The sequence below is a fragment of the Pan troglodytes genome, chromosome 14, assembly GCF_028858775.2.
Source record: "Pan troglodytes isolate AG18354 chromosome 14, NHGRI_mPanTro3-v2.0_pri, whole genome shotgun sequence".
NCBI classification, from domain to species: Eukaryota; Metazoa; Chordata; class Mammalia; order Primates; family Hominidae; genus Pan; species Pan troglodytes.
The window spans coordinates 118753941-118781352 of record NC_072412.2 but is presented as its reverse complement, the minus strand read 5'-3'; the positions used below and the strand labels follow the sequence as shown (position 1 = coordinate 118781352).

At 48.8% G+C, this 27412-nt stretch overlaps 1 protein-coding gene and 1 long non-coding RNA gene across 2 annotated transcripts; one reads left to right on the top strand and one right to left on the bottom strand.

Annotated features, from left to right (window-relative positions):
- Positions 1-200: 200 nt before the first annotated feature.
- F10 (coagulation factor X) lies at positions 201-26589 on the bottom strand. The gene is made up of 8 exons (XM_509746.8): positions 26440-26589; positions 19779-19939; positions 11221-11245; positions 10232-10345; positions 8663-8794; positions 5617-5861; positions 2210-2327; positions 201-814 (listed from the first exon to the last, which is right to left on the bottom strand). The coding sequence occupies exons 1-8, from the start codon at positions 26507-26509 to the stop codon at positions 213-215; spliced, it is 1467 nt and encodes a 488-aa protein (XP_509746.2). The 5' UTR covers positions 26510-26589; the 3' UTR covers positions 201-212.
- Positions 17066-21245, top strand: LOC129136879 (uncharacterized). Its single transcript, XR_010150586.1, has 3 exons — positions 17066-19456; positions 20518-20660; positions 20970-21245. It is a non-coding gene; the product is annotated as an uncharacterized LOC129136879 (long non-coding RNA).
- Positions 26590-27412: the final 823 nt, after the last annotated feature.

Sequence of the window (27412 nt, the reverse complement as noted above, 5' to 3'; positions counted from 1 at the left end):
AGGAATGCCCATGGCAGTCATGGCACAGTATCATCCCTGGAGCCTCCATCCTGCCCCCACAGACTAGAATATTCCCTGGAGGAATCCCCAGCCTAGCTGGGAAGGGCGGAAGCTGGTGTTCCAGACAGACACTTCACCTTCCCATCTCAACAGGGCGGGAGAAGCCAGGGCAAGGTGGCAATCGAGAGACAAACCAGGCCTTGAGTGGGATCTCACTTTAATGGAGAGGACGTTATGACCTCCGGGGCATGGCTCTTGGCCTTGGGCAAGCCCCTGGTTTTCATGGACCTGTCGATCCACTTGAGGAAGGCGGTGACCTTGGTGTAGATCCCGTACTTCCCCTTACGGGCACAGCCCTCTCCCCAGCTGACGATGCCTGTCACGAAGTAGGTGTCCTTGAAGCGGGTGACGTGCGGGCCCCCGCTGTCCCCCTGGCAGGCATCCTCCTGCTTGGTGTCGTAGCCGGCACAGAACATGTTCTGGGTGATGATGAAGCTGCTGGACAGCTTGCAGCTGTTGCGGTCCACGTAGGGCACCTCCAGCATCTTGAGCCTGGTGGACTGCCGGCCCTTCTCGTGGGTGCGCCCGAAGCCGCTCACAATCCCCGTCTTCTGCGTCATCAGCGTGGACTCGGCCCAGTCACGCTCGGGGAGGCAGGCGGGCGCCACGTTCATGCGGAAGGTGATGGGGGTCTTGAGCCGGAGCACGGCGATGTCGAAGTCATAGGTCTCCTTTGTGAACCGGTTGTGCTTGATGACCACCTCCACCTCGTGCACCGCCTCACCGCCCTCCTCCTGCTCCGTGTTCCGGTCCCCTGGGACAGACGGGTGGGACTGTGCTCAGCTCAGCCGGGGACATGCTCTCGCACATCCGTTGCTTTTTAAGGAAGTTATATATATTTTTTTAAATTAAAAATGGCACGTGATCACTTTTGAAAATTTGAAAAATAGAGGGAAGTGCAAAGCAGCAAATAAAAGTGCCTGTCAGCCTTGCTACCCAGGGAACCACTGGTCCTGTCTCACACGTTTAGTTCTTTAGACGGCCGCCACTCTTGTGTCCTTCGGCGGGTGCATCGTCTGTGCCAGTCGTGGGCACCAACGAGGCGTCCCAGGGCCGAAGGCTTTTGGCATCCCAGACCCAGATTGTGCGGTGTGGCCGCCGGCTGAGAGTGTAAAATAGTTGTGCCATGAATGTAAAATAGAGACTTAGCATGAAAGAAAATGTGCGGAATGTGTTATTACACCTTTAACATGATTACACATGGAAAAAGTAATATTTTCAATATGTTGAGTTAAATAAGATATATTATGGAAATCTGTGTGTGTGTGTGTGTGTATATATATATATATATATATATATATTTTTTTTTTTTTTTGAGACAGAGTTTTGCTCTGTCGCCTGGGCTGGAGTGCAATGGCACAATCTCAGCTCACTGCAACCTCCGCCTCCCGGGTTCAAGTGGTTCTCCTGCCTCAGCTTCCCAAGTAGCTGGGATTACAGACCTGTGCCACCATGCCCGGCTAATTTTTGTATTTTTTAGTAGAGATGGGGTTTCGCCATGCTGGCCAGGCTGATCTCGAACTCCTGACCTCAGGTGATCTGCCCGCCTCAGCCTCCCAAAGTGCTGAGATTACAGGCATGAGCCACCACACCCAGCCTGTTTTTTTATATTTTAAAATGTATAATAGAACATTTAATGTTAGAAAAATATCAGTTTACATATATTGCTTGCATTTGTAGCTTGTGTTGGGTTTGTACTGAGCAGCTCTAGGGTCTAGTGGACAAAGACAGATGTTAATGAAACAATCCCACAAATAAAAATAGAAGAGACAGAGGTGCTTGGTGTTCAGAGTATGTTAAAGAGCAAGGGAGGTCTGGAAGGCTCCCAGTAAAAGACACTGAGACACAGAACATTAGCTGGACATGCAGACCCAGAGACCCAGGACCCAGAGACTCGGAGACCCGAGACCTGGACACCCAGTGGGAGAAGGGCTGGGCTGGTTCCCCTCCCCTCCCCGTCCTCCTCCCCACTCTTCCCCTTCCTCTGCTTCCTCATCTTCTTCCTCTGTGAAATGCCCCTAACCCCTACAAATAGGATTTCAGGATTTCAACCAGTGTTCCCAACAAATTCCATCAGCTTTAGTGGTTTCTGAAAAGCAGACAGTGACAGTGCCCCCCACCACGGCCCTGGGGGCTGTTGGTCACTTACCTACCCTCACCTTGAATCTCTTGGCTTGGTAGAGACAGTGGGCTGCCGTTAGGATGTAGAACTCACTCAGAATGGTTCCACCACAGAACCCCTCGTTTTCCTCATTGATGAGCAGGGCCTGTGACAGACGTGACAGGCTCAGTGTGGCTGGCCAGGTGGACAGGTGTTGCCTGACTGAGAAGCCAGCTCTTCAGGTGGCACTGCCCGGCCCTCCCCATGCCAAGCTGTCCTCTTCGGTCTCCTGCCATCCACCCAAGGACAGTTCCTTGTCTGTCTCTTTTCTCTGCCTGTGCCACACACTCACTGATATAGGGAGTCATCTCTTCTTTCTACCAACTCCATCACAGAGCTCTCTAAAGTCTCATGCACACGACACATCTGTCCATGCTTTGGAAAAGATGCTCCCTGTGGGAGCAGCCTTTCCTGTCTCTGTGGCAGGATTTCTACCTGGGACCAGGAGACGCCAGTCTGTGCAGAAACATCTGCCACAACCGGTGTGCCTGCCTGGTGTCCCGACGGTTCAGCAGTGTGAGCCTGTCCCCCATGGTGCACGGACACCTCCACCCCAGGTGACTTCCTGGGGGTCCCTGTGGCAGCTCCTGTGAAGGGTCTCCTACCTGCCAGGACTTGGAACACGGTCCCAGGGGAGCAAGCACTGACAGGGGTGCCACATGCTGTCCCTAGGGAGCTGGACTTGCAAGTTTGGAGCCCGGGCATATTTTGGTTTTCTTTTCTCTGGGGAGTTTCCCGTCCTGTGATAGTGGCTGGGCACATGTACAGACCAATGAAACTACTGACAATACTGAGTCTTAAAACATTTCTTAAAACATTCATGGCTAGAAAAGGGGTCATGTTTTTGCCTCTTTTTTGCATAATTTGTCAACTCATCATCCAGCTTACATGAGGGAAAGTCAGGCTTTCTAAGACATGAACACCAACCGTTCTTCCTAAAGATGCAGATGAGGCCACTTGCCAAGACTCGAACCAGGAAACAAGAATCGCAAACCTCAATAGACTGGGCGAGGGCCCCTCCAGTGAGCCCTCCAGGGCGCCCCGCCCTGGTCCCCCAGCCCAGGACCCCCTCCAAAACCCCGCCTGCAGCTCCAGGTCCAGCTCCTCAGCCCCACAAGAAGCTTTTCCTGCTCATCCTCTGTGGGGTCTCCTGCATCGAGGTTCTTGCCCCAACCACACAGTGCCTGGGACTGGGAGGATTTCGGTCTCAGCTCCCTAACTAGGTTGAGATTTCTGTGTATTGGTCACAGAGAGGCTTCACGGTTTCATATCCCACCTACACAGCACCCGGCTCAGTGCCTGACACACAGAAGGCCCTCAACAAACATGCATTGCAGAGCCACCTCAGTGCATCCCTCTCTCGCTTGGCTCTTTATAGTTAGACAGAGGCTCACCCGCCACACAGTCTGGGGTAGGGGAAGACCTGGGGGAATTCATGGGGGCGCTGGCAGCTCTGAGATTCTTGCTTGTAGGAGAGGACATTCTGGTTTTGGGCGCTGAAAATTCAAGTCCAAGTGAGGATTGCCAGAGAAAATACAGGATGCCCAGCAACAAGGTTTGGCTGTGTCCCCACCCAAATCTCATCTCAAACTGTAGCTCCCATATTTCCCATGTGTTGTGGGAGGGACCTGGTGGGAGGTAACTGAATCGTGAGGGTGGTTTCCCCATGCTGTTCTGGTGGAAGTGAATAAGTCTCACAAGAGCTGATGGTTTTCTAAGGGGAAACCCCTTTTGCTTGTTCTCTCATTCTCTGTCTTGCTGCTGCCATGTAAGACGTGCCTTGCGCCTTCCACCGTGATGGTGAGGCCTCCCCAGCCATGTGGAACTGTGAGTTCATTCAACCTCTTTTTCTTTATAAATTACCCAGTCTCGGGTATGTATGTATCAGCAGTGTGAAAACTAATACACCTAGTTTGACTTGAATCAGATAAACAGCAAATAATTTTTCGCATATGTATGCTTCATGCGATACTTGGAACATACTTACACTGAAAGTATTTCTAGTTTATGTGAAATTGACATTTAATTGAAAGTATTGTGTTTTTATTTGTTTAATGTATTTCTAGTTTATGTGAAATTGAAATTTAATTGAAAGTATTGTGCTTTTATTTGTTTAATCTGGCAGCATTAGTCCAAATCAACAATCAAAGATTAAGACCTGGTATAGTGGCTCACACCTGTAACTCCAGCACTTTGGGTGGCTGAGGAGGGTGGATCACATGAGGCCTGGAGTTTGAGACCAGCCTGGCCAACATGGTGAAATTCCTGTCTCTATTAAAAATAAAAAAATTAGCCAGGCATGGCCGGGCACAGTGGCTCACGCCTGTAATCCCAGCACTTTGGGAGGCTGAGGTGGGCAGATCACCAGGTCAGGAGATGGAGACCATCCTGGCTAACACGGTGAAACCCCATCTCTACTAAAAATACAAAAAAAATTAGCCGGGCGTGTTGGCGGGCGCCTGTAGTCCCAGCTACTCGGGAGGCTGAAGCAGGAGAATGACGTGATGAACCCGGGAGGCGGAGCTTGCAGTGAGCCGAGATCGCGCCGCTGCACTCCAGCCTGGGCGACAGAGCGAGACTCCGTCTCAAAAAAAAAAAAAAAAAAAAAATTAGCCAGGTGTAGGTAGCGGGCGCCCGTAATTCCAGCTACTTGGGAGTCTGAGGCATGAGAATCGCTTGAACCCAGGAGGTGGAGGTTGCAGTGAGCCGAGATCGCGACACTGCACTCCAGCCTGGGCAACAGAGCAAGGTACTGTCTCTTAACAAAAAAACCTCAAAGAGTGATTTTCTTTTTTACCTTTGAAAATAAGTAGATGTGTTTTTCTCTAAGGTACTATCTACCTCCATAGGATTTAGGTGTTTGGGTAAAAAAATTCCAAAATTAGAAATGAAGCGAGGACACCAACTCTTTCTGCCTCCCGTCAAACAGAAGAGCAGATGGAGGCCTTGCCCACCCGGCACCGTCCTCCTGCCCGCTGATGCCCCTGCAGCGTGGGTGGCTCCCTGGCTTTAGCCCTGTCTCCTGGTGTAGGGGAGGTTTGAGGACACTTGAGCGTGTGGCTGCGCCTTCTCCCTCTCTTCTGTTTCACAGGACAGCATCGTCCTGGGCATGCCACGGGCAGCCATGGAAATGCCCAGTGGGAAGGGGCTGAGGGGGGCGTTGCCTGGGCCCAGCCTCTCCCTCAGCCCCGGCCACTTCCCTGTGGAGCTCACAGCCTCCTTGGCTGCCTGGAGGGACGGGACAGGCAGGCAGGCTTGGGTGGCGGAGCCCCTCTGTCCTAGTTCGGAACAGTTCCTTCCCGGATTGCTATTCCAAGTGTCAGGCTGGCCTCCCCGAGGTGCACAGCGGGACAGGTGGTCTCTCCAGCAGGCCCGAGGGGACATCCTACTGTTACCTGCCAGGGACACTCCCCGTCCTTGCATTCCTGGCCTCCCACGATCCTGGTGAGGTTGTTGTCGCCCCTCTCAGGCTGCGTCTGGTTGAAGTCAAGCAGGTCGAAGGGATTCTCGGTGGGGTCCAGGTCGGCTGCGTCATACGGCTTCCATGTGATGCTGTCAGGGGCCTCCCCGCTGCTGCTGGTGGCCTGGGCCACTGACCTCTTCCTGCGTTCCAGGGTCTGTTTCCCACAGGGGTAGGGCCCTGAAAGAAAGAGGATGGCCGGGGCCTTCAGCACAGAGAGAGGCTCCCCGTAGCCTGCACAGCTTACCCTGCGGGAGAAGAGTCAGAGAGCCGGGAGGCAGAGCGCAGGGGCAGCCGGAGGGGCAGCAGGCTTGCGGGGCGAGGCCCCACGTCATCGGCAGGGGTCGGATCTGCAGGTGAGCACAGCTGTCCCAGCGTTGGCCTCCCCTGAGGTGACCGCCTGTGAACACTGGACGCCAGGCAGCAACCCAGGCAGCGAGGGGAGTGTTGGCGTCTGCGGTTTGCCTGAAAAGGCACCAAGAAGTCAAGAAAGCTTGACGGATGGACAGAGACAAACGGGCTGGGCGAAATGGGATGAATGCATCTGGCCGGAGGATGCCAACAGGAGAACCCAAGTGCTGGGCGTGTGCGGCTCCCTGCAAAATTCTTTCCAGTGTGCTGTGTGTTGGAAAACTTTTCCTAATGAAACATTGAAGAAAAAAAAGTTTTCAGGCAGAAGGAATAGCGCACGCAAACAACTGGAGGCACAGGAGAGCGTCTGGAATAGCACAGCTCCCAGAGAGGCCACGCTGAGATGTTAGGAAGCTTCCTTTTGTATAACGGCCAATTAGGGCACCAAGGCCAAGAGAATGGCTGAAACATGGTGGAGGAAGGCAGGGGTGTGGGGGAGCAGGAGAGGAGAGGAGGGGGGAAATGGATGGCAAGGGGCTTCTCTGTGGCCACACGTGTCTGGGGTCAGATGGGCACAGCTTAGCTGTTTACTTGCTGTGCTCCTGCACAGTCTGAGGAGGCTCCGGTGAATTTGCCAGCCGCAGGGGCCTTCACCCCGCTGTGCCTCAGCTCTGTCCATGTGTGCAGTCACCACCCTTCCAAGTTCTGAGTTCATCCATTATTTGGAACTGAACTTTTTTTTTTTTTTTGAGATGGAGTTTCTCTCGTCTCCCAGGCTGGAGTGCAATGGCATGATCTTGGCTCATTGCAACCTCCACCTCCTGGGTTCAGGCGATTCTCCTGCCTCAGCCTCCCGAGTAGCTGGGATTACAGGGGTGCGCCACCATGCCCAGCTAAGTTTTTGTATTTTTTTTTTATAGAGACAGGGTTTCACCATGTTGGCCAGGCCGGTCTTGAACTCCTGACCTCAGGTGATCCACCCACCTTGGCTTCCCAAAGTGCTGGGATTACAGGCGTGAGCCACCTTGCCCAGCCTGAACTTTTTGCACTATGAAGTAGATTATGTAATTTTATTTTCACACATCACATTTGCCTTTTGATTTTTTTTTTTTTTTTTTTTTGAGACAGAGTCTCACTCTGTTGCCCAGGCTGGAGCGCAGTGGCGCAATCTCGGCTCAGTGCTCAGTGCAAGCTCCACCTCCCAGGTTCACGCCATTCTCTTGCCTCAGCCTCCTGAGCAGCTGGGACTACAGGCGTGCACCACCATGCCCAGCTAATTTTTTTTTTTTTTTTTTGTATTTTTACTAGAGACGGGGTTTCACTGTGTTAGCCAGGATGGTCTCCATCTCCTGACCTCATGATCCGCCCGCCTTGGCCTCCCAAAATGCTGGGATTACAGGCATGAGCTACTGCACCCGGCCCACACTTGGTTTTAAATGGATTTGTGATTGTTTCTAGAATTAAAAAATATTCGTGTGTATGTCAAGAAATGACTTCAGTTAAAATATTTTTTAACCAGCTTAAGCTTGAATGTCATTGCCAGTAGCAAGGTCAGCCACAGTGTCTTTCACTTGCTGAGATGTTTCAGGCACATAATTGAAGCAGCGCTTGAAGGATGCATATGGAACCTGGTCTTTTCTTGATCACTCATCTTTGGAAGTAAATTGTTTTCGGTAAGAAGGATATGAAAGGAAGAGTGACAGAACACTCGGGAGTAACCTGTGTCTGGAGGGGACAGTCATGGTAGCCAGGGGCAGAACACGGTCTGGGGGCTGAGCCGCACCTGAAGCCGGAAGGTGAGCTGGGTCACCAGGCTCTTGAAAAGGCGGGCCTGGAACTCTGCCCTTCGAATATGCCCCTGGGTGAGGCCAACGCTGCGGGTCGGGCCAGCTATGAGTGGGAGTGGGGTCGCTGTGCAAGGTGCAGCTGTGATGCCTAGGCCCCACCTTCGAGGGCCTCACCTGTGCTGGCCGTGTGGAAGTGCCGGCAGCCAGGCAAGCCCAGCGTAGGCAATGCCCACGGGGTCAGGACAGGGAGGCTCGTCCCCACCCTGCCCAGTCCCCTGCCTGTCCTGTGCTCACTGCCCTCTGGCCGCCTGTTGTCCACATTCATCAAGGAAAAGAAAAACTACGTTCAATGCACACTGGTCCTGGTAAAAGGAGCTCAGAGCCTGAGCGTCCTCTGACTCCCATCCCAGCCCCGCACCTTAGCTCCAGTTCCTCGGGCCAGCTCTGCCCTTTGCCTGCCCTGGTGCTTTGAGCCCTTGCACTGGATCCCCCCACAGTCCAAACGCAGACTGAGGGCCTGCGGTGGGCCAGGCATCGTGCAAAGTGCTCCAGGGATCACCCAAGCAGTCAGGCAATAGTGTTGGTCCCATTTGTCAGATGGGGAAGCTGAGGTTAAACAGCAGATCTGGCTTACAGAAATAATGGGTCTGTTTCCAAACCTCATGGTCTTCATGTTTGAACCACCTGGGCCCAGAGCCCAGGGCTCAGTCCTGTCCTCTTGGTGTCACTGTTACCTGCCAGGCCCGCCCAGAACATGCCTGTGTCCCCGCCCCCCGGCATGGGCTTGTCCTCCCTGGCCCGGCCCAGCGGCAGCTGGCGGCTGTGGCCCAACGTGCCTCCTACCTGTGGGAATGCAGGCCTTGCCGTTGTCAGCCAGGGTGTACCCGCGGGCGCAGGAGCACACCACAGAGTTCTGTTCCTCGTGGCAGAACTGGTCACAGTCCCCGTTGTCCAGGCTGCAGAGCTTCCGTGTGACTGCAAAGAAGAGGCACGTTGGCTCTGGGGACAGCTGGAGAAATGGAGGCTGGGCTGGCCCAAGGGTGCCAGCTACATCCACTTGCCTGTCAGCCACAAAGCGGCCATTGGGTTGAGCAAAGGGCCAGAGCCAGGCGACAGGTACACTTGCCTTGAAGGGCAACCTCACGGGTCACGGGGAGCTCGTGGTGCAGTGCCCGGTGTAGCCAGAAGCCAGGCTCCAGGTACCTGCCCCTCACACCTCCGGGATGGCCGGTACCCCCTGCCCCAGCAGCACTCACATTACGGTCACTCCACATCCCTCTGTGTGGGTTTTGATGAAAAAGTAATCACAGTGCAAAGATCAACATGCCTGAAATTTTAGAAAATGTGCATAATAGCCCTGGGAGCCTGAACAGGGTTATGCCTCATAAGTTACCAAATGGTGTTCCAGGGAGGCGACTGCGGACTTGGAATGGAATGATGCGTAATTGATATTCTCATCAGGGAAAACTCAAAAGTAATCCTATCTAAGAACACAGTCTAAAGATGATCAATTAGGCTGGCGCTGTGCCTCACGCCTGTAATCCCAGCACTTTGGGAGGTCGAAGCGGGCGGATCACCAGGTCAGGAGATCGAGACCATCCTGGCTAACACGGTGAAACCCCGTCTCCACTAAAAAATTAAAAAAAAAAAAAAAATTAGCCGGGCCTGGTGGCCGGGGCCTGTAGTCCCAGCTACTCAGGAGGCTGAGGCAGGAGAATGGCGTGAACCTGGCAGGCGGAGCTTGCGGTGAGCTGAGATCGTGCCACTGCACTCTAGCCTGGGCCACAGAGCGAGACTCCGTCTCAAAAAAAAAAAAAAGATGATCAATTAAGTACTTTAAAAGAAATGCAAATCTTTTTCCTTAGGGAAATTGATCTAACAGTAGCCTAACTTTTTATTTAAAACTTAATCACCACATTAGAGAAAGCACTTAGTGATTTTTCCACGTAGAACTAATTAAATGTATCACATTTTTATAATTGGGCAATCACAAATATTCACAAATATTGACACCTGCATCCATACACATAAATAAGAGGTGATTTAGAATCACTGCACAGGGTCATAAGGAGCAGGAATAACAGGGCAATGCACTTGGCCCCAAGGAAAACAGAGAGTCCACTCTTGTTTACACATGAATGGATCACACGCTTCATCAATGTTCTACAGTCTCTCTCGGAGGAGCAGAGAAGTGACTGTGTCTCTCTCATCATGCCCCCAAACCGAATCGTTTGGGGGACATATTGGGGCTTTTTTTTCTATTGCTATAGTGGCACGGTATAATAGAGCCCAGACTTTGTAAATCAGAAATGACTTAAGATTGTTTCATTAGGCGTTTTCACTTCTTCCCCCGCCCACCTGCCACTCTTCAGGGGCATCTGATCTGAAGGTACACCAAGCAGAGGAACCTACATAATTCACAGTTTTTGCCTTCGAATCCTTCTAAACAGGTGCAGGTGTATTCCCCGAGGCCGTCTTTACATTTGCCCTGGTTCTGGCAAGGACTGGTCTCACACTGGTCGCCATCTGCAAAGAGAGGATTTCGAAACTGGAGTCTGCAAGCTGTTTCCGGCATCATGGAAACAGTTTTGCTGTGCTAACCTTGGCCCTGCCGTTCAGATAACTGGAAGAGTCTTCCGGTTTCTCTGTAAACAACTCCCCCTCTTTGGACTTTATTTGATCCACCCCCTTTTGTGGCCATGTGTACGTGATGCCTTTATCTAGGTGGATCACCGGCCCAGCTTTTTGATTTTTGCCGGTGTTTTGCAGTGTGTTTACAGTCAGAGGTGATCACAGGGACCAACTGGAAGGATGGAGGAAAGGTGAGAGCCTGATGCTCATTTCTGGGCTGGGCCTTGATGGGAGAGGAGGTTAGGGTTCCTCTTTCCAAATCATCCTGGGGCAAAATGAGAAGGCAAACACTAACACGGGGCTTCCCATTTCTTGGAGGATTTACACAATCTCATTTAGAGATAGGCCCAGTTGTCATTTTGAGAAATGTGAATACTGTTACCAGGTAGTCATGACTGAGGCCACTTCAGATGCTATTAAGCATTAAATCAAGGTGGTTACCTTAGTCGGGAATCTAATCTTTCAGACTCTGTTTTTTGCTTTTACCGAATACACTTTTATTTAAGAAAAGTTATCATGGAATTTGGTATCCTCAAATGAGAATGAACTGATTTAAATATATATCTCTAACTCAATAACAAAACTAGGATTAGTATAAAATTACTCTAAAAACTCTTTTACAATAACTATTATGGAAACACCCTGAAGGAAAAAGTCTTAAATGAGTAAAATTAGAACAAAAGCAGAAAGGAAATTCAGGAAGTATTTTCAAAATTCAAATATCCTAATGAACCCCTCTCACTGAAGGTTAAAACAGAAAAAATACTGACCTTTGTATTTATTCCAGAATTCATTCTAAAAGGAAAAAAGAGATTTAAAAATATATTAGGGAAAACAGAGACATTTTATACCAATAACAACCATAATTAAGTGGCTCAAGCTGAATAGGATATTTTCCCCAATGGAAGTCACTTTTAGGAATGAATTGTTCTAGAGCTATTCAATCTAAAGAGGAAAGCTATTCAGATCTTCTGCATCTGTGAAGATGTGGCTTCAGTCCTCTTAAATGAACCATCTTTGTTGAATATTGAAAATATTTTCAAGTTAATTACCTAGAAACGGGTTGCACCAAGAATGGCTTGCTCTGTTTGCTACTCCCGAGCTGGTCAATGGATGGTTTTTAGTTGCTATGCCTGAGTTAACATTCAGACAAGGGTCACGTGCTTGTCAATAGTCATTACGTTAGCTGAAAAATATTCATTGCTGATTAGCTTAAAACAGGTCATCAAGAGCCTAGATTACACTAAAAAATGTCCACAGTCTTATTGTTTTTTAACTCTCTGCAGTTGGTTGAATAGTGTCCTCCCTGCTAATTCAGGTCCACCTGCAGCCTCAGAATAGAACCTTAATTGGAAATCAGGTCTTTGCAGATGTTAACTAAGCCAAGGCTGTAGATGAGATCATGCTGGGTCAGTGTGGGCCCTAAATAAAGGAGAATGTCCTTACAAGAGACAGAAAAAGTCACACAGAGGCACAGAGAGAGAAGGCCATGCGAAGATGAAAGCAGAGACAGGAGCGACGCATCCGCAGCCCAAGGATGCCCATGATTGCCGGGTGCTCCTGGAAGCGAGCAGAGAGCCTGGGACAGAGACTCTCTCAGAGCCTCCAGAAGGAACCAACACTACTGACACCCTAATTTCAGACTTGTCTCCAAAGCTGCGACAATAAATCCCTGTTATTTTAAGGCGTTTGTAGTGCTTTGTTATGGTTGCCCTAGGAAGCAAATACACTATCTTCTTACTTTTTTACTTTTAAAATTCTCACACAGCAAAACCAATGTTTTGGTGTACACTTCTATGAATTTCAACACATGGAGAGACTTCTGTAGCCACCAGCATCATCAGAATGCAGTACAGGTCCATCCTTCCCCCCAAATACCCCATGCCATCTCCCGCACCTGCCAACCCTTGGCAAACCCTGTCCCACCACTAATCTATTCTTTATCACAATGATAACAACTTATTGAGCATGTCATGTAAATGAAAGTGTATATTATAGGACCTTGTGAAACTAGCTTTTCATTCAATACAAAGCCTTTGAAATTCATGCAAGTTGTATCAATACTTTCTTACTTGTTGTTGCTGACAACTATTATATTGTATGGGTACACCCAGCAAAAGACATTTATCTTACTTCCAGCTTTTGGCAATTAAGAATAGAGTTGCTGGCCAGGCATGGTGCCTCACGCCTATAATCCCAGCACTTTGGGAGGCTGAGGTGGGTGGATCACTTGAGGTCAGGAGTTCGAGACCAGCCTGGCCAACATGGTGAAACCCCATCTCTACTAAAAGTACAAGAATTAGCCTGCCATGGTGGCACACACCTGTAATCCCAGCTACTTGGGAGGCTGAGGCAGGAGAATCACTTGAACCTGAGAGGAGGAGGTTGTAGTGAGCCGAGATTGTGCCATTGCACCCCAGCCTGGGCAACGGGAAGACTCTGTCTCAAAAAATAAAAATTAAAAAAAAAAAAGACTAGAGTTGCTATAGACATCTATGTACAGGATTTTATGTGGAAATAAGTTTTCATTTCTCTAGGGTAAATGCCCAGAAATGGGATTGCCGAGTCCTGTGGTAACCTTATATAACTTTATAAGAAACTGTCAAATTCCTTTTCAAAGTGGCCGTGCCATTTTGCATTCCCACGAGCAGTGTATCAAAGTTCTGCTTTCTCCGTGTCTTAACCAGCACTGTTCTGTGTCAGTGTTTTTTACTCTACGAGTATATAGTCGTTCTTATTGTGGTTTTTATCTGCATTTCTGTAATAGCTAATAATGTTGAGTATCTTCTCACATGTTTATTTTCTATCCATATATCCTCTTTGGCGAGTTGGCTGTTAAGGTCTTTTGTTTAACTGGGTGTTTATTTTCTTCTTCTGATCTGTTAAGATTTCTTTATATATTCCGAATATGATTCCTTTGTTGGATATGTGATTTGCAAATATTTTCTCTTAGTTTGTAGCTTGTGTTTTCATCCTCTTAACAGTGTTTATTTCTGAAGTGCAAAAGTTTTTAATTTTGATAAAGTCCAATTTATGACTTTTTTCTTTTATTAATCATTCTTTTGGTGTCATGTCTAAGAATTTTTGCCTAGCTCCATGTCATAAATTTTGTTGTATTTTCTCCTAAAAGTTTTATAGTTTTGTATTTTATGTTTGGATCTATTATCTATATTGTGTTAATTTTTGTATAATTGTGAAGTTTGGGTCAGGTTCATTTTTTTGCATATAAATATATAATTGTTCCAACACTGCTATGGTCTCAACATGCCCCCCATACATAAGTTAAAATTTAATCGACAATGTAATAGTATTAAGGGTGAGATCTTTAGGAGGTGATTAGGCCATGAAGGCTCTGCCCTTGTGAATAGGATTAATGTCCTTATAAAAGAGGCTTCACACAGTGTTTGTCCCTTCTGTGCTTCTGCCTTCTGTCAGGTGAGGATGCAGCCATGAGGCACCGTCTTGGAAGCAGAGACCAGGCCCGCATCAGGCCCCATATCTGCTGGTTTCTTGATCTTGGAGGACTTCCCGGCCTCCATAACTGTGAGCAATAACCTTATTCTGTTTATAATTTACCCAGTCTGATCTATTTTGTTATAGAAGCACAAACAGACTGAGACTAATATAATTTGTTGAAAAAGACAATTCTTTCTTTTTTTTTTTTTTTTTTTTTTTTTTGGAGACAGAGTTTCGCTCTTGTTGCCCAGGCTGGAGTGCAATGGCTTGATCTTGGCTCACTGCAACCTTCACCTCCCAGGTTCAAGTGACTCTCCTGCCTCAGCCTCCCGAGTAGCTGGGATTACAGGCTCACACCACCACGCCCAGCTAATTTTTGTATTTTTTTAGTAGAGACGGGGTTTCACCATGTTGGCCAGGCTGGTCTCGAACTCCCGACCTTAGGTGATCCACCCACCTCGGTCTCCCAAAGTGCTGGGATTACAGGCATGAGCCACCGCACCTGGCCGAAAATTGATATCTTAATATGTTGAGTCTTTCAATCCATGAACACTGTATGTGTCTCTATTTATTTAGGTCTGTTTAAATACTTTCATTGGAATTTTGTAGATTTTGGGATAAAGATCATGTATATGTTTTATTAGCTTTACAAATAAGTATATAATTTTCTTTGAAGCAATTGTAAGTGGCATTTAAAAATTTTTGGCTTACAAATAACTGTGCATTGCTATTACATAAAAATGTGATTAACACGTGTGCTGACCTTGTATTCTGTGACCTTGTTACACTCATTTGCAAATTTTAGGAGCATTGATATGGTTTGGCTTTGTCCCCACCCAAATCTCATCTTGAATTGTAGTTCCCATAATCCCCATGTGTAGTGAGAGGGACCCAGTGAGAGGTAACTGAATCATGAGGGTGGTTCCTCCATGCTGTTCTCGTGGGAGTATGTTCTCATGAGATCTGATTTTTTTTTTAAGAGGATTCCCCTTTTGCTTGGCTCTCATTCTTCTCCCTCCTACAGCCATGTGAAGAAGAGCACGTTTGCTTCCTTTTCTGCCATGATTGTAAGTTTACTGAGGTCTCCTTAGACATGTAGAACTGAGTCAATTAAACCTTTTTTCCTTTATAAATTACCCAGTCTCGGGCAGTTCTTCACAGCAGCGTGAGAAGGGACTAAAACAAGCTTTTCCCCCTTCACATTCTTTAGGATTTTCTATATGCATGATCATGTCATCTTCAAATAGTGATAACTTTATTTCTTTTTCTTGACTTACTGAAGGCCTTCCTTAGAGCTAGGACTTCCAGTATAATGTTGAATTAGGAGTGTTGGGAATGGACATTCTTGTGTTGTTCCAGTCTCAGGGAGAAAACCTTCAGTTTTCACCTTTAAGTATAATATCAACTGTAGACTCTTTGTAGATGAACTTTATTATGTTGATAAAATTCCCTCCTATTCATATTCTGCTGATAGGTTTTTTATAAAATCATAAATGGATGTTAAATTTTGCCAGATTTGTTTGTTGCATCAATTGACATTATTATGTGGATGTTCTCTTTTGTTTATATGGTGGATTACATAATTATTTTAAAATATTGAGCCAGTCATGTGTGCCCCAGAAAAACTCACTTGGTCATGGTGTATTATTACTCTTTTAAAAATATATTGCTGCACCGTTTGCTAATATTTTGTTGAGGATTTTTATGTCTAGATTCATGAGAGATATTGTTACGTAGGGTGGTTTTTGTTTTCAGTATTTGTCTGGTTTTGACATCAGGGTAATGCTGGCCTAAAACAAACTAAGAAGTGTTCCCTCTTCTATGTTCTGGAAGAGTTGTATAGAATTGGTGTTCTTTTTGAAATGTTTGGTAAAATTCTACCAGTGAAACCATCTGTACCTGAACATTACTTTTTCAGAAGGTTTTAAATTAAGGATTGAATTGGCAGGTATCTCTTTCATCTTGTGTATGTTTTGGTGGCTTGTGGTATTGAAGAATAGGCTCATTTCATCCAAGTTCAAATCTCATGCAAATTTATATATGCAGAGTTGTTCAAAGTATTTTCTTATTATACATTTAACATCTACAGTTTCTGTAGTGATGTCCCCTCTCTTCCATTTCCAACATAGGTCCTTTTTCTTGTTTTTGTTTGTTTTTTTTTATTCCTGTCAGTCTTGAGTTTCATCAGCTTATTAATTTTGTCTATTATTTTTGTTTTAAATTTCTTTGATTTCTGCTTTTTCAATTTCCTTTTGGTTTATTTTTTTCTTTTTTTCTAGTTTATTAAAGTGGAAGCTTACATAAACAATTTGAGACCGTCTTTCTTTTCCCATATGAGCATTTAATGCTATAAATTTCCCTTGAAACACTGCTTTTTTAGCTGCATCCCACAGATTTTATGTTACATATTCATTTTTGTTCAGCTCAAAATACTTTCTTACTCCCCTTAAAATTTTCTCTTTGACTCACAGATTATTTATACATGTGTGACTTAATTTCCAAGTACTTAGGGAAGTTTCCAGTTATTTTTCTGTTAGTAATTTTTAGTTTAATTCCATTATGGTCAGAAAACATACTTTATGTGAGTTCAATCTTTTTATTGAGGTATGCTTTAAGACACAGGATATAGTCTACCTTGAGGAATTTTCCATATGTGGAAGGAAAGTGTACTTTGCTATTGTTGAGAATCCTATAAATGTCCATTAGATTCAGGTCAAGCGATGTCTGGAAGACTGGAGGAAAAAATGATAAACTCACAGCCAGTTGTATCATATCATACATCTAATTGTAGTCTTATTCTGCAATACACTGCGATTTACTTTTTAGGGTCCTCAAATAGCTGCTACATGCATTCTATCCATGTTTTGGAGCTACACTCAGTGGGAGAGGCAGTGTGGAATGTGATTTCTTCATCTTATCTGGAATTGGAACTTGTTGATAACCTTTAATTCAGTCGTCTCTCTCTGGAGAAGCCACTCTTAGATGATAATCTAGAAGAAATGCATGCATATGTGTTTTCTTAATAGCAATATTTAGAAATAACTTATATGGCCAAACTCTGAGAAGAGTAAATGCATCATACAATAAAATATAGCTTAGCTATAGGGTAGCTATGTATAAGTAAAGAAGAGTGTTTGAGAAACGATGCTGAGTGAAACATAAACTTGGATCAGCATTATTTACTTTTACTAAAGAAAAATTCTACCAGTGGAAAAAAATATATGTATATATAAGAAGTATTTGAAAATATTTCCGAAAATTCTAAATTTTTTCTGTTAGAGACAAGTCATTTATTTGCTAACAAGTAATAAAAAGGAATTCTTAATTTAATTAAGAATTAGAGTAGACCTTGATCTTTTGCAGAAATGCAAAGATATCTGAGTCACACAACTTAGACAATTAAAATTTTCTAGATAGAAGTGTCAATGTTGCGCTTTCCATTGTATTAGTGGCTGCTACATTCTCTTTCTTCAAGTTTCATGCCAGGAGTCAGAAATATTTCCTTGATGTTGTGGGAGTCTGTGAGAAACATGGTAACACATTTGATTGTCACGCTCCAACCAGCTGTGGGCGGAAGCCCATATTCCAGGGTTGCATGGAAGCTTTCATCTATGAATGTGGCCTCATCATCTTTGCTGGCCTTGTCTTGTTTGTCAACAGCTGCTGCTGTTGCTGCATGGAAACATTCAGCTATCTTCATGACAAATAGCTCAAAGTGCTCAGTGAGACCCTCTTAGAGTGATCATTTGGTCAAAGAGCTCATTATCTGCAGGTGATAACAGATAAATGTGGGACTGATGTAAGTCACTTTCAGGAACTCCTTGACAAGTTTATCAAGGCGCCTGAATATGTTCTGAGGTAGAAGACTTTCAAAAGCTTTTGTTACATAGATATCACCAAGAATTTTTTGAGTTTCTTCAGTTCCAAAGAGGTTAGTTTCTGGCAGCGTCACACCCAGCACTTTTTCAAGCTCTTCTACCACACCGATTCTCCAGAAGGGTGAGGAGAAGTCAACCCATAGGTTTGGCTTTCTGAGCCATCTGGATGGTGGGTGACCTTGTAACCACCTGTGATGTGCTTCATCCCTGACATAATCTTTTCTTGGATTTCAATGAGATCATGACAGTCTGCACAGACCATATAGGGTGGCAAATCAAATACATTCTCTTATTCCTTAACTGGCATCCAATTTCATAAATCCAGTCAATGCTACTAACCAGCATCTGAAGGTAGAGTCCTGGAGCAATTCTCAAATACAAGTTAATGTCCAGCTTGTTGTAGCAGGTGATGAAAGGCTTAGCCCCTGCTACCCGGGATGACGTTCATCATGAGGGTTTCAATGTCTAGAAATCTCAACTCATCCAAAAACCTTGTCATATATGTGGTGATCTTAGGGCAGATGATACACTGCTTTCTCAGAAAGTCACTCAGGATCAAATCCAAGTACTCAAATAATATTGGGTCTCCTTGCCTTTGAGGCTAAAGTAAGGATGGGGCAACATGTGAGCCAGGAGGCAGCAGTGCAATTTTGCAGGGGCTGATGCTGCGCTCGCCCTTCTTGGTGTTTCCTAGATTTTCCTGGACTCTGAGAACGTCTCCCTGAGGCAGTTTATTTATTGACTTATAATTCCTTGACCTGGCCATAACTTGTAACTTCACCCTGGTCCGCAGGGGTCATTAGAAGGCGAACTTTCCCCAGCTCTTTTGGCATGGATCTCCAGGGTGACATCAGTCAGGTGGTCCCAGGCTGCAGGTGACTGCACTACGGGATGAAGCAAGCGAGTAATGTCCACATGGAAGCTGCAGGGGTCTTCCCCAGTAACCTTCGGCGGTGGCCTGCGCTGGGGGACCTGTAAGGGGCCTCAAAGTTTCCATTTGGGTCCACAGTTAGTGGTGTGGCTGATGGCACCAGCCGCGGCTGGCCTAGCTGTTGCTCACTGAGCTCCGGCTTGGCCCCCTTCTCGGCTACTTTCTTCTCTTCAGCTCATTCTTGTCAGTTCGGCATCACCACCGCCCACTTCCACTTCAGAGCCCTGTCCTGCAGGCACCTTTCCTGACGCCTGGGGTGAGGAAGTCGAGACCTCTCGGCCATTTCCAGGTTCGCTCGAAGCCCCGCCTCTTCGGGGGAGAGGAGGGTAGCGTCTTCCGCGCGGGGCTGCTGCGGCTGCGCAATCGCGGCCTGGTGTCATTGCTCTCCTCCTACTGCGCAGACGCGGTGCTGGGTTCGTCGTCCGGTGTGGATGCCGGTCTGCCTGCTGCGCAGGCACCGTGCTGGGCTCGCGGCCTGGCCTCAGTGCGTGTCCTTTTGCTGCGCAGGCGCAGTGCCGGGTTCGCGGCCCAGCCTCAGTGCTAGTGCTTCTGCTGTGCAGGCGCAGTACTGGGTTCGTGGCCTGGCGTCAGTTGTGCGCCTGCGCGCTGGCGCTCTAGGCTGTGGCTCTCAGCGACTACGGAGGCCAAGGCAGGACGCGGGCTGCGGGCGTGGGAGGGCACGATCTCAGCTCACTGCAACTCGGCGAGGCGCTGGCCGAGACCATGACTATTGGTTTTTAGGTTAACATTTTATTTTTAAATAGAACTTAACTTTGGCAGAAGCCCTGTGACCTTCAAGGGACTTGGGCGCATCTCTCCCCGCTGAGTCCTCGCCGGGAAGGAGTCAGCGCGGGGGCGGCACTGATGTCCCTGTGGGCGGCACTGATGTCCCTGTGGGCAGGACTCCGCCGAGGCCTCGATTTGCTGGGCCCCGCCCCTGAAAGCCTTCGCGCACGCTGCCCCTTCCTCCAGGCCGCCCCCCTGGATGGACGGAGCAGCGGGGCCAGCGAGGGCGCTGTGGCCTGAGCTCCTTACCAACAGCCAGGCTATCCCCAGCCCTTACCGTCTTGTCGCTGTCCTCAAAGACCTCGCGGGCCTCTTCGTATGAGCAGGTCTCTTCCATGCACTCTCTTTCGAGGTGTCCTTTCTTCATCTCTTCGAGAAAGGAATTGGCCCTCGTGACCCTCGCCAGGATGTTGTTGGCCTGCTCCCTGCGGATGAACACTGGAAGGCAGGGAGGACAGGGTTAAAAGCTCTGGTCACCCTCACCCAGGCCCCTCTTCACCCAGGCTCCCCCTCACCTATGCTCCCTGACTGCCATGTCCCTTGCCATATCCAGATCACAAAAGGCGGATCACTCTCTTGTAAACCAAAAATAAAATTCTAAGCCCCCAACTCACTGAGTGGACCCCTCCTCTCTGCCAAGGGAATTCCATAGGAACCTGAAAGACTAGTTGAGGCCATGAGGGGAAGCAGGTCCCACACGCCTCATTATTTCTTCCTTTGGAATTCAGGCACAGCTGACCAGCATTCACATTAAGAGACCTTGAGGCTGACCAAACAGATTCTTTGTAGCAATAAGATACCAGTTTCCAACCTGACTTCTCTAGTATAGGATCACATGACATATAGCAGGCCCTAAAATAAATGATTTTACTCCAAATTGTATTTGTTTGACATATTTTGAAATGGCCCTGCAAAGCTATCTCAGGGAAATCTACATTCTGTAGAGAACCCCCTTACCTTTCCAGGTCTTTTTCTGAGCTGAGAGTCTAGCACCTTTTTTTTTTTTTCTCTTTAAGGTGGTGTTTTGCTCTGTCATCCAGGCTGGAGTGCAACGGCACAATCTCAGCTCACTGCAACATCTGCCTCCCAGGTTCAAGCCATTGTCCTGCCTCAAGAGGAGATTCTACTGTCTCAGCCTCCCGAGTAGCTGAAACTACAGGCAAGCACCACCACACCCGGCTAATTTTTGTATTTTTAGTAGAGATGGAGTTTCACCATGTTGGCCAGGCTGGTCTTGAACTCCTGACCTTAAGTGATCCACCTGCCTCAGCCTCCCAAAGTGCTGGGATTACAGGATGAGCCAAGGCGCCTGGCCATGTGTGTAGCACCTTTTAAAGGTCTGAAGAGGAAACAGTTGCCATCTATTCCCTCTAAGGGTGGCCACCTATGAGTCTTCATCTACATAACAAGAACCTTGGTCTCCACAACCTCTTATCTTAACCCAGATACTCCTTTCCCTTTATTCCAGGTCTTTAGATAATAACGCTTTCAACTGATTGCCAATCAGAATATCTTTGAAGCCACCTATGACCTGGAAGCCCCCACCTTCCCGTTTTCTGGAACGAACCAGTGTACAACTTATGCTTATTGATTGGTGTCTGTATGTAACTTCTGTCCCCCTAAAATACATAAAATCAAGCTGTGACCCAACTACCTTGGACACATGTTCTCAGGACCTTCCAAGGCTGTGTCATGGGTCATGGTCCTCACATTTGGCTCAGAATAAATCTCTTCAAATATTTTACAGAGTTTGGCTTCTTTATCAACACTTTCCTCAGGCACTTTGGGGGCTGTGGAGGGAAATGCCCATTTCCCCCCCTCCCCCCAGTTCTCTATGAGGTACAGCATGAGGCACCTGCTCTAGACTCATGCACCCTTCTCTGGAGAAGTAGACACATCCCACCCAATCAGCTCACCAGCCTCCTCACATGCTCACGCTGGCTCAGCCTGGCCACCCAAGCCCCCTTCCTTGAATTCTCCCTCCCTAGGGTGCTTTCAGCCCACTGCTCTGTGCTTTGGCTCAAGCTGTGCCCCTTCAGCCTGGCCCCACTCGTCTTTAAGGTCTCTGCTCTTTGTTATGTGGGGATTGGTGATGCTGTTTCGATTACAAACTATAAAAGTACAATTTATGAAGTGCCAGGACACACATACATGCCAACTTTCAAGAAATAGTATTTATTAGTATTTCCTAAAATACAGTACTTAGTACAAAGTTTTCTATTTGATTCTACTCTTTAAAAAAAAATACTGAGTTGATTTCATGACTGGCAAATGAGTCTTGATCTGCTGGTTAAAATGCCCTGGATCCGAGAGTCTGTGTCCCTTGTAGAGTGTGTGTCTGTGGGCTGTGCTGTCCGCATCTCTCTGCCTGTGTCTTCTTTGTCTCTCACCCACTCCTCCTCTTTTCATTTTGACAGCCTCAGTTTCTTTTCTTGACCCTCTGTAGTCTTTTTCTGTGCTTTTTTTCCACTGAAAAATTCAATGTCTCACTACAATAAAGATGACTCTTCTAACTGATCTCTCTAGCACTGACTTTTGTCCTGAGCTCCATGTTTTCAGCTCTCTCACTATGACAGATGCCTTCCCTCATCTCAGAACTCCAAACTCTCCATGTCCAAAATTTAAAACAAGACTGCAGAATCAAGCAATCTTGAGCTTCAAAAACACCTTAGTCACTTATTATTTATTATTGGCAGAAGGGAATTATAATATCTACTCTTAGAGTTGTTTTAAAGATTGTATAAACTCCTAGTGTTGAGTTTGGTATACAGAAGGTGCTTAGTAAATCTTGGGTTCATTCCTACCTCCAGTTACTTTACCTTCCAAATTCCCCATTTCTTTTAGTGACACTGACATTATCCTACCAACGCTAGGCTTAGATTTATTATTTGTTGACCCTGCCCCATTACTCTGCGTGTCTGCTCCACTGCCACACACTTGCTCTGAAATGCAGCCCACACGTGGCTCCCTGCAACCTGTAGCCTCATGTCACCTCCACTCCACAAAAGGCACTGAGGAAGCTGAGGGGTGGGGAATGCCCATCTCCTTGGGACCCCTGGCTCTCATGTTGGGATGACCACAGCCTCAGACAAGCTGTCCAAGCCTGGCTTAGTGTTTCCCAAACTGGGACTTGCAGGCCTCCTGGGCTCCAGTTGGGGTCTGAAGACTGCGTTCTGCCTTGCCCTCGGTGTTCTGACGCACCTCCATGTGAACACCTCTCTTGGTACCTTCTCTCTTCCCCTTGGTCTCCTTCCTTGTGGCCAGATGGACATATGCCTGCTTTTTTCTCTGCTGCCCTAGAGCCACAGTGATGGTTCACAGACTTACCACAAGGATTGGTCCCCACTCAACCGGAGCCTGACGCCCTCACTGTCTCTGGTCAATCCCTTGCGCCTCCTCTGACCTCTTAGAGGAACTCGCTGTTCTGTGATAGCGGCCACAGCTCTGTTCCCCTTGGCATCCACCCCCGAGCATCCCCAGGCTGATTGACCAGTAAGAAGTCACCTTTCCTTTGCAGCCCTTGTCCAGTTCCCGCCTTTTCCCATCTCCCTGAATGAAGCCTGCTCAGCTCTCCCCAGCTCATGGGGGTAGGACACTGCCTATAAGGTTGAGCTGGACTGTGTGAGGAAGAGGGTACAGGTGGCAGGCACGGGGTGGAAAGGGTGATGCAAGGAAGTCAAGGACCACCCAGAATCTGCCTCTAGTGGTCTTAGAACAGAGCCCAGGGTCTTCCCATGGCCAGGCCTCCCAGGCCTCACCACCTTCAACTCTGCCCTCATTCATCTCTCTCTGCCACACTGGGCTCTGCGCTGACCCTGGCTGAGCCCAACACTCACACCCCAGGACTTTTGCACCAGTCACCTCCCTGTCTGGAACATTCTTTCCACAGATACCCAAGTGGCTCAGGCCCAGCGCCCTCCGAGACACCCTCCCTGACCACACCCTCTGACGTTGCCCCCACTCGTGTCTCTTTCATCCCCTTACACTGTGCTATTTGTCTTCTAGCACCCAACCCCTCTCTGACATTACATGCTGACAGGCTCATCCTTCCCTCTGCTGGAAAAAGACTTGACGTGTTTGGTCACAGCTGTATGCCCGTGCCTAGCACGGCCGGAACTTAACCAATATGTGTTGACGGAATGAAGGAAAGATGGCGTGCCTGGCTCGGCCCTCTGGACTGAATCTGGGCGCTTCTGCTATCTGTTATGGCTGAGTCGCATCAACGCTTCAGTCAGACTGAGCAGGCCGGGTCTCGGCCACGTGGCCACACTTTCTGATGTGAGTAAAATGGGATTGGCAAAACGAAATTAAAACAAGGTTTTTAGATACTTGTCTCAAGAAATTAATGGAACACTCTAGAACTCTGATGTGGAGCATCCAGATTGGTAGACATTTGTCGTGTGGTTTGTTTCTTCAGAAGCTGTTGGGAGCATTGCAATCCTCGAGCACACGGTTGTGTTTGTTGTTTTGGCAACATCAGTGAATTCCACAGTCAGCAACTGCATTTGAGCAAGTTTTACCAGCAAGCAAAATTTTCAGTCAGTAAGGTCCAAACTCATGAAGAATGGGTTTAAACTTGTTGAATGTAAAGATTGAAACTGAAGCCACGTAGCTTTAATGATTGCCAGTACAACAGCAGTAGTTTAAAGGCTGGCACTGCAGGTGCTCTGCATATTCTGATTTTATTAAAATAAAAAGTTGGATTGCAGAAAACACTCACAGGTGGCAGGACAGGGCTGAATAATGTCCCTCCAAATTCATGTCTTTCCCAGAACCTCAGAACCTGACCTAAATTGGAAATAGAACTTTTGTGATGTATTTAGTTAGGAAGACATTTTATGGGAGTAGGGTGAGCCCTAAATCCAATGACTGGTGTCCTTCTGAGAGAAAAGAAGACAGAAAAACAGCCATGGTGAGAACCCCATGCAATTATGGAGGCAGCGATGGGAGCAATGCTCCCACAAGCCACGGGCTGCGAGGCCGCTGGCACCCCGAGGCCAGGAAACAGGCCTAGAGCAGACTCTCTCCCAGCCTCTGGAGGAACCAGCCCCGCTGACGCCTTGATTTTGAACTTCCAGCCTCCAGAGCTGTGGGAGAAATGTTTCTGTTGCTTTAAGCTACTTGGTCCATTGTCCTTTCTTGTAGCAGTACCAGCAAAGGAATGCTGAGGTCCCACCACCCCAGAAGAACTTCCGTGACTGCCAGGACAGCTGTGCTCGTTTAAAGGCTAGACTGCAGATGCTGTGCGCATTCTGATTTTATTAAAATCAAAAGTGTGCACAGCAGGGTCCTGAGTGGGACCTTCTGGGACCTGTGTTCAGCCCCACCCACCCCACAGTGCAGCTGCCAAGGCCTCTGAGGCAGAGTAGGGCAGGGAGATGGCCTGGCCCTGGCTCTCCGGGGCTGGCCATGTCCACCCAGGGTCCAGGCCGGCCCCCGGGGACACCACAGGCCATGGTTATGAGCCAGGCCCGCATCACACAGCTAAGGGTGTCAATACCCTGTGGACCCAGAGGTCCTCGAGGTGGGCGCCTGCATTTCCCATTGGCAGGAAGGGAAGCTGGCGCTCCACCAGGACTCTGCATAACTCCCCTAGTTTCCTCCTGTGGGTCTGGGTGGGCTCCTGGCCTGTCCTCTCATCCCCACCCTCTGCTTCTTCCCAGGAAGAGGAGTCCTGCCAACTTCCATTCCCAATAAGCCAGAGCAGCTTCCAGAGCCCCGGGCCGGGCTTAGGGCCTCAGGATCCTAGAGCATTCCGGCTGCAGAATTTTCTACCAATTCACAGAAGCATCTGTCTGTTTGCAGAGTAGCTTTGCTGTCGATGATGATGGCATGGGTCCTTCCAGGGCCTTGTTCCACCCACGCTGATCTCATCCCACCACAAGCATCACAGTGGGCTCCTGCACAGGGCAGTGTGGCCCGAGGAGGAGGAAGAAGGCTGGGCGAGTTGGAGCCACACAGTGCCCCATGAAGACGGGAGTCCCGTTCCGCGTGGGAGACAGGAAGATGTGGCTCAGGGGACAGAGGCTGGGGAGGGCAGGGGGTTGAGGGTGGGATGGAGAAGACCCCCGTGTGATGTGACTGGAGCTCCAAGTCAGCAGGCGGAGGGGCCGTTTAGGTCAGTGATGCACTGAGGATCCACTCAGCCTTCCCAGGGGTCTCCCCTTTCCACCCCATGAGGGTCTCCCCCTGCTCCGTCTCTCCCTCACACATTCCCTTCCCAGGCCTGGGTCCCCTTGGTGCCCCTGCCTGTCCACTTTGTCCAGGATGCAAACAAGTCTAGGGTCCCTGTCTCTCGTGTCCCCACCAGAGGGGCCTCCTCTTCCTCCGCTGTCCCCAGGCTTGCCTGGCTTCTGTCCTGTCTGGGCCTCTGCTTTTGGACAGACCCGGGGGTCCTGGACAGCCCTGCTGCCCCCACCTGTCCAGCTGTGCATTAGGCAGCTCCTTCCCAGACGGAGCCAGTCCGAGAGTGGTGGCACTGGCTCGGCTCAGCCTCCTCCTCCCTGGGAGCTCCTTTGCTGTGCCCCTCGTCCTGTGCCTCCCTGTGATGGCCGATGGCTAACTGTCCTGTCTCTGCCTGCCCCAACCCCTCCCTCTCTCTCTGTCTCCGTCTTTCTACCTCTGTCTCTGCCTCTTGGCCTCCCATCTCACTGTGTCTCCGTTTCTCCCTCCCTCTCCCTTTCTCTCTCTGACTCTGTCCTTGTGTTTTTGTCTCTGTGACCTCTGATCCGCCCGTCTGACTCTCAGCCACAGGGAGCCACAGCTGGCCTTGAGGATGCCGTTGGCTGGAAAGGCCAAGCCCAGCCATCCGAGCCCAGCCTCTGGCAGCACTCAAGGCACCCACCGTCCAGGCTGCAGAGATGAGAGGGTTTCCCCAACTGCCGCCCCTCCCTGCTCCCTGGCGCTGCTTTTGGGTCTGAAGGGCGAGGGGCACTTACGACTTTCCCCGAGCAGCAGGAGGCCAGCCAGGGAGGCACTGAGCAGGACGAGGTGCAGTGGGCGCCCCATGGTGTGGCCGAGTACTGTGTCCCTGTCCTCACTGGGACAGGCTGCTGGAGCAAAGTCCACGCCCCAGCTGGGATGGCTGTTGTCTGGCTGCTTATCACTTGGCTTAGGCCTCCTGATTGGAGCCGAGACCTGCTGGCGAGGCAGGGGAGTGACCACGCTGGGAACACATCCACTCTGGCCCCACCTTCCCCAGGCAGAGCTGGGCGGCCAGAGAGGCCCCGTGGAACCTCATCCTCATCAGTCACCAGGGCCGCGGGTGTGGGGACTTTCTGTTCTAAGAATAAAAACATCATTTCGTGCTCATTTTGTAGTTTCCAGATGTTTACATTTAACTCTCAGTCCTCACAATCACATACAAATATCATTTTCCCCATCATTTTTCCAGAACAGAAAACTAAGTTTAGAGAGCGCAGAAGCCTGAGCCGAGGCCGCTGGCAGTGAGCGTGGGATCTGAGCCCAGGACTTCTGCCCCAAGGCCCTGCTTGTTTCTGGGCGGGCCCTTCCGCTCACAGCCACTCTCTGGGTGGTGTCAGGTGGTCTCATGTCACGGGGGGCTTGGCATCTGCACCATGGCCTCCCACAGGCCAGGCTGGCACCTGCCCCACCCACCCCCAAACCTTCTGTGCCCGCATGGCCCCAAAACGTAGTTCTGTGGGGAGTGACCTTCCCGTGACCATCTGGAGGGACAGGCTGTGTCTGAAGCCCCTCCTGACCTGCCCACCACTGGCCACACTGTTCCGAGGCTGAGAGGGCTTCTGGGCTCGTTCTCCAGCGCAGAAACCTCCCATCACAAGGTCCTGAGCGTCTCTGCTCAATGGCTGTGGGAGTCACTGGGAGGTGCAGCCGGGCTTTTTGCCTCTGGGGTCTCTGGAATAAATGGTCTAAACCTTGGCCAGTGTGGCG

Coding starts and splice junctions, on each gene's coding strand:
- F10 (XM_509746.8), bottom strand. CDS start 26,509: ATGGGGCGCCCACTGCACCTCGTCCTGCTCAGTGCCTCCCTGGCTGGC. Junction 19,940..26,439: donor CCTGCTGCTCGGGGAAAGTC/GTAAGTGCCCCT, acceptor CCTGCCTTCCAG/TGTTCATCCGCAGGGAGCAG. Junction 8,795..10,231: donor AGGCAAAAACTGTGAATTAT/GTAGGTTCCTCT, acceptor TCTTCTTTGCAG/TCACACGGAAGCTCTGCAGC.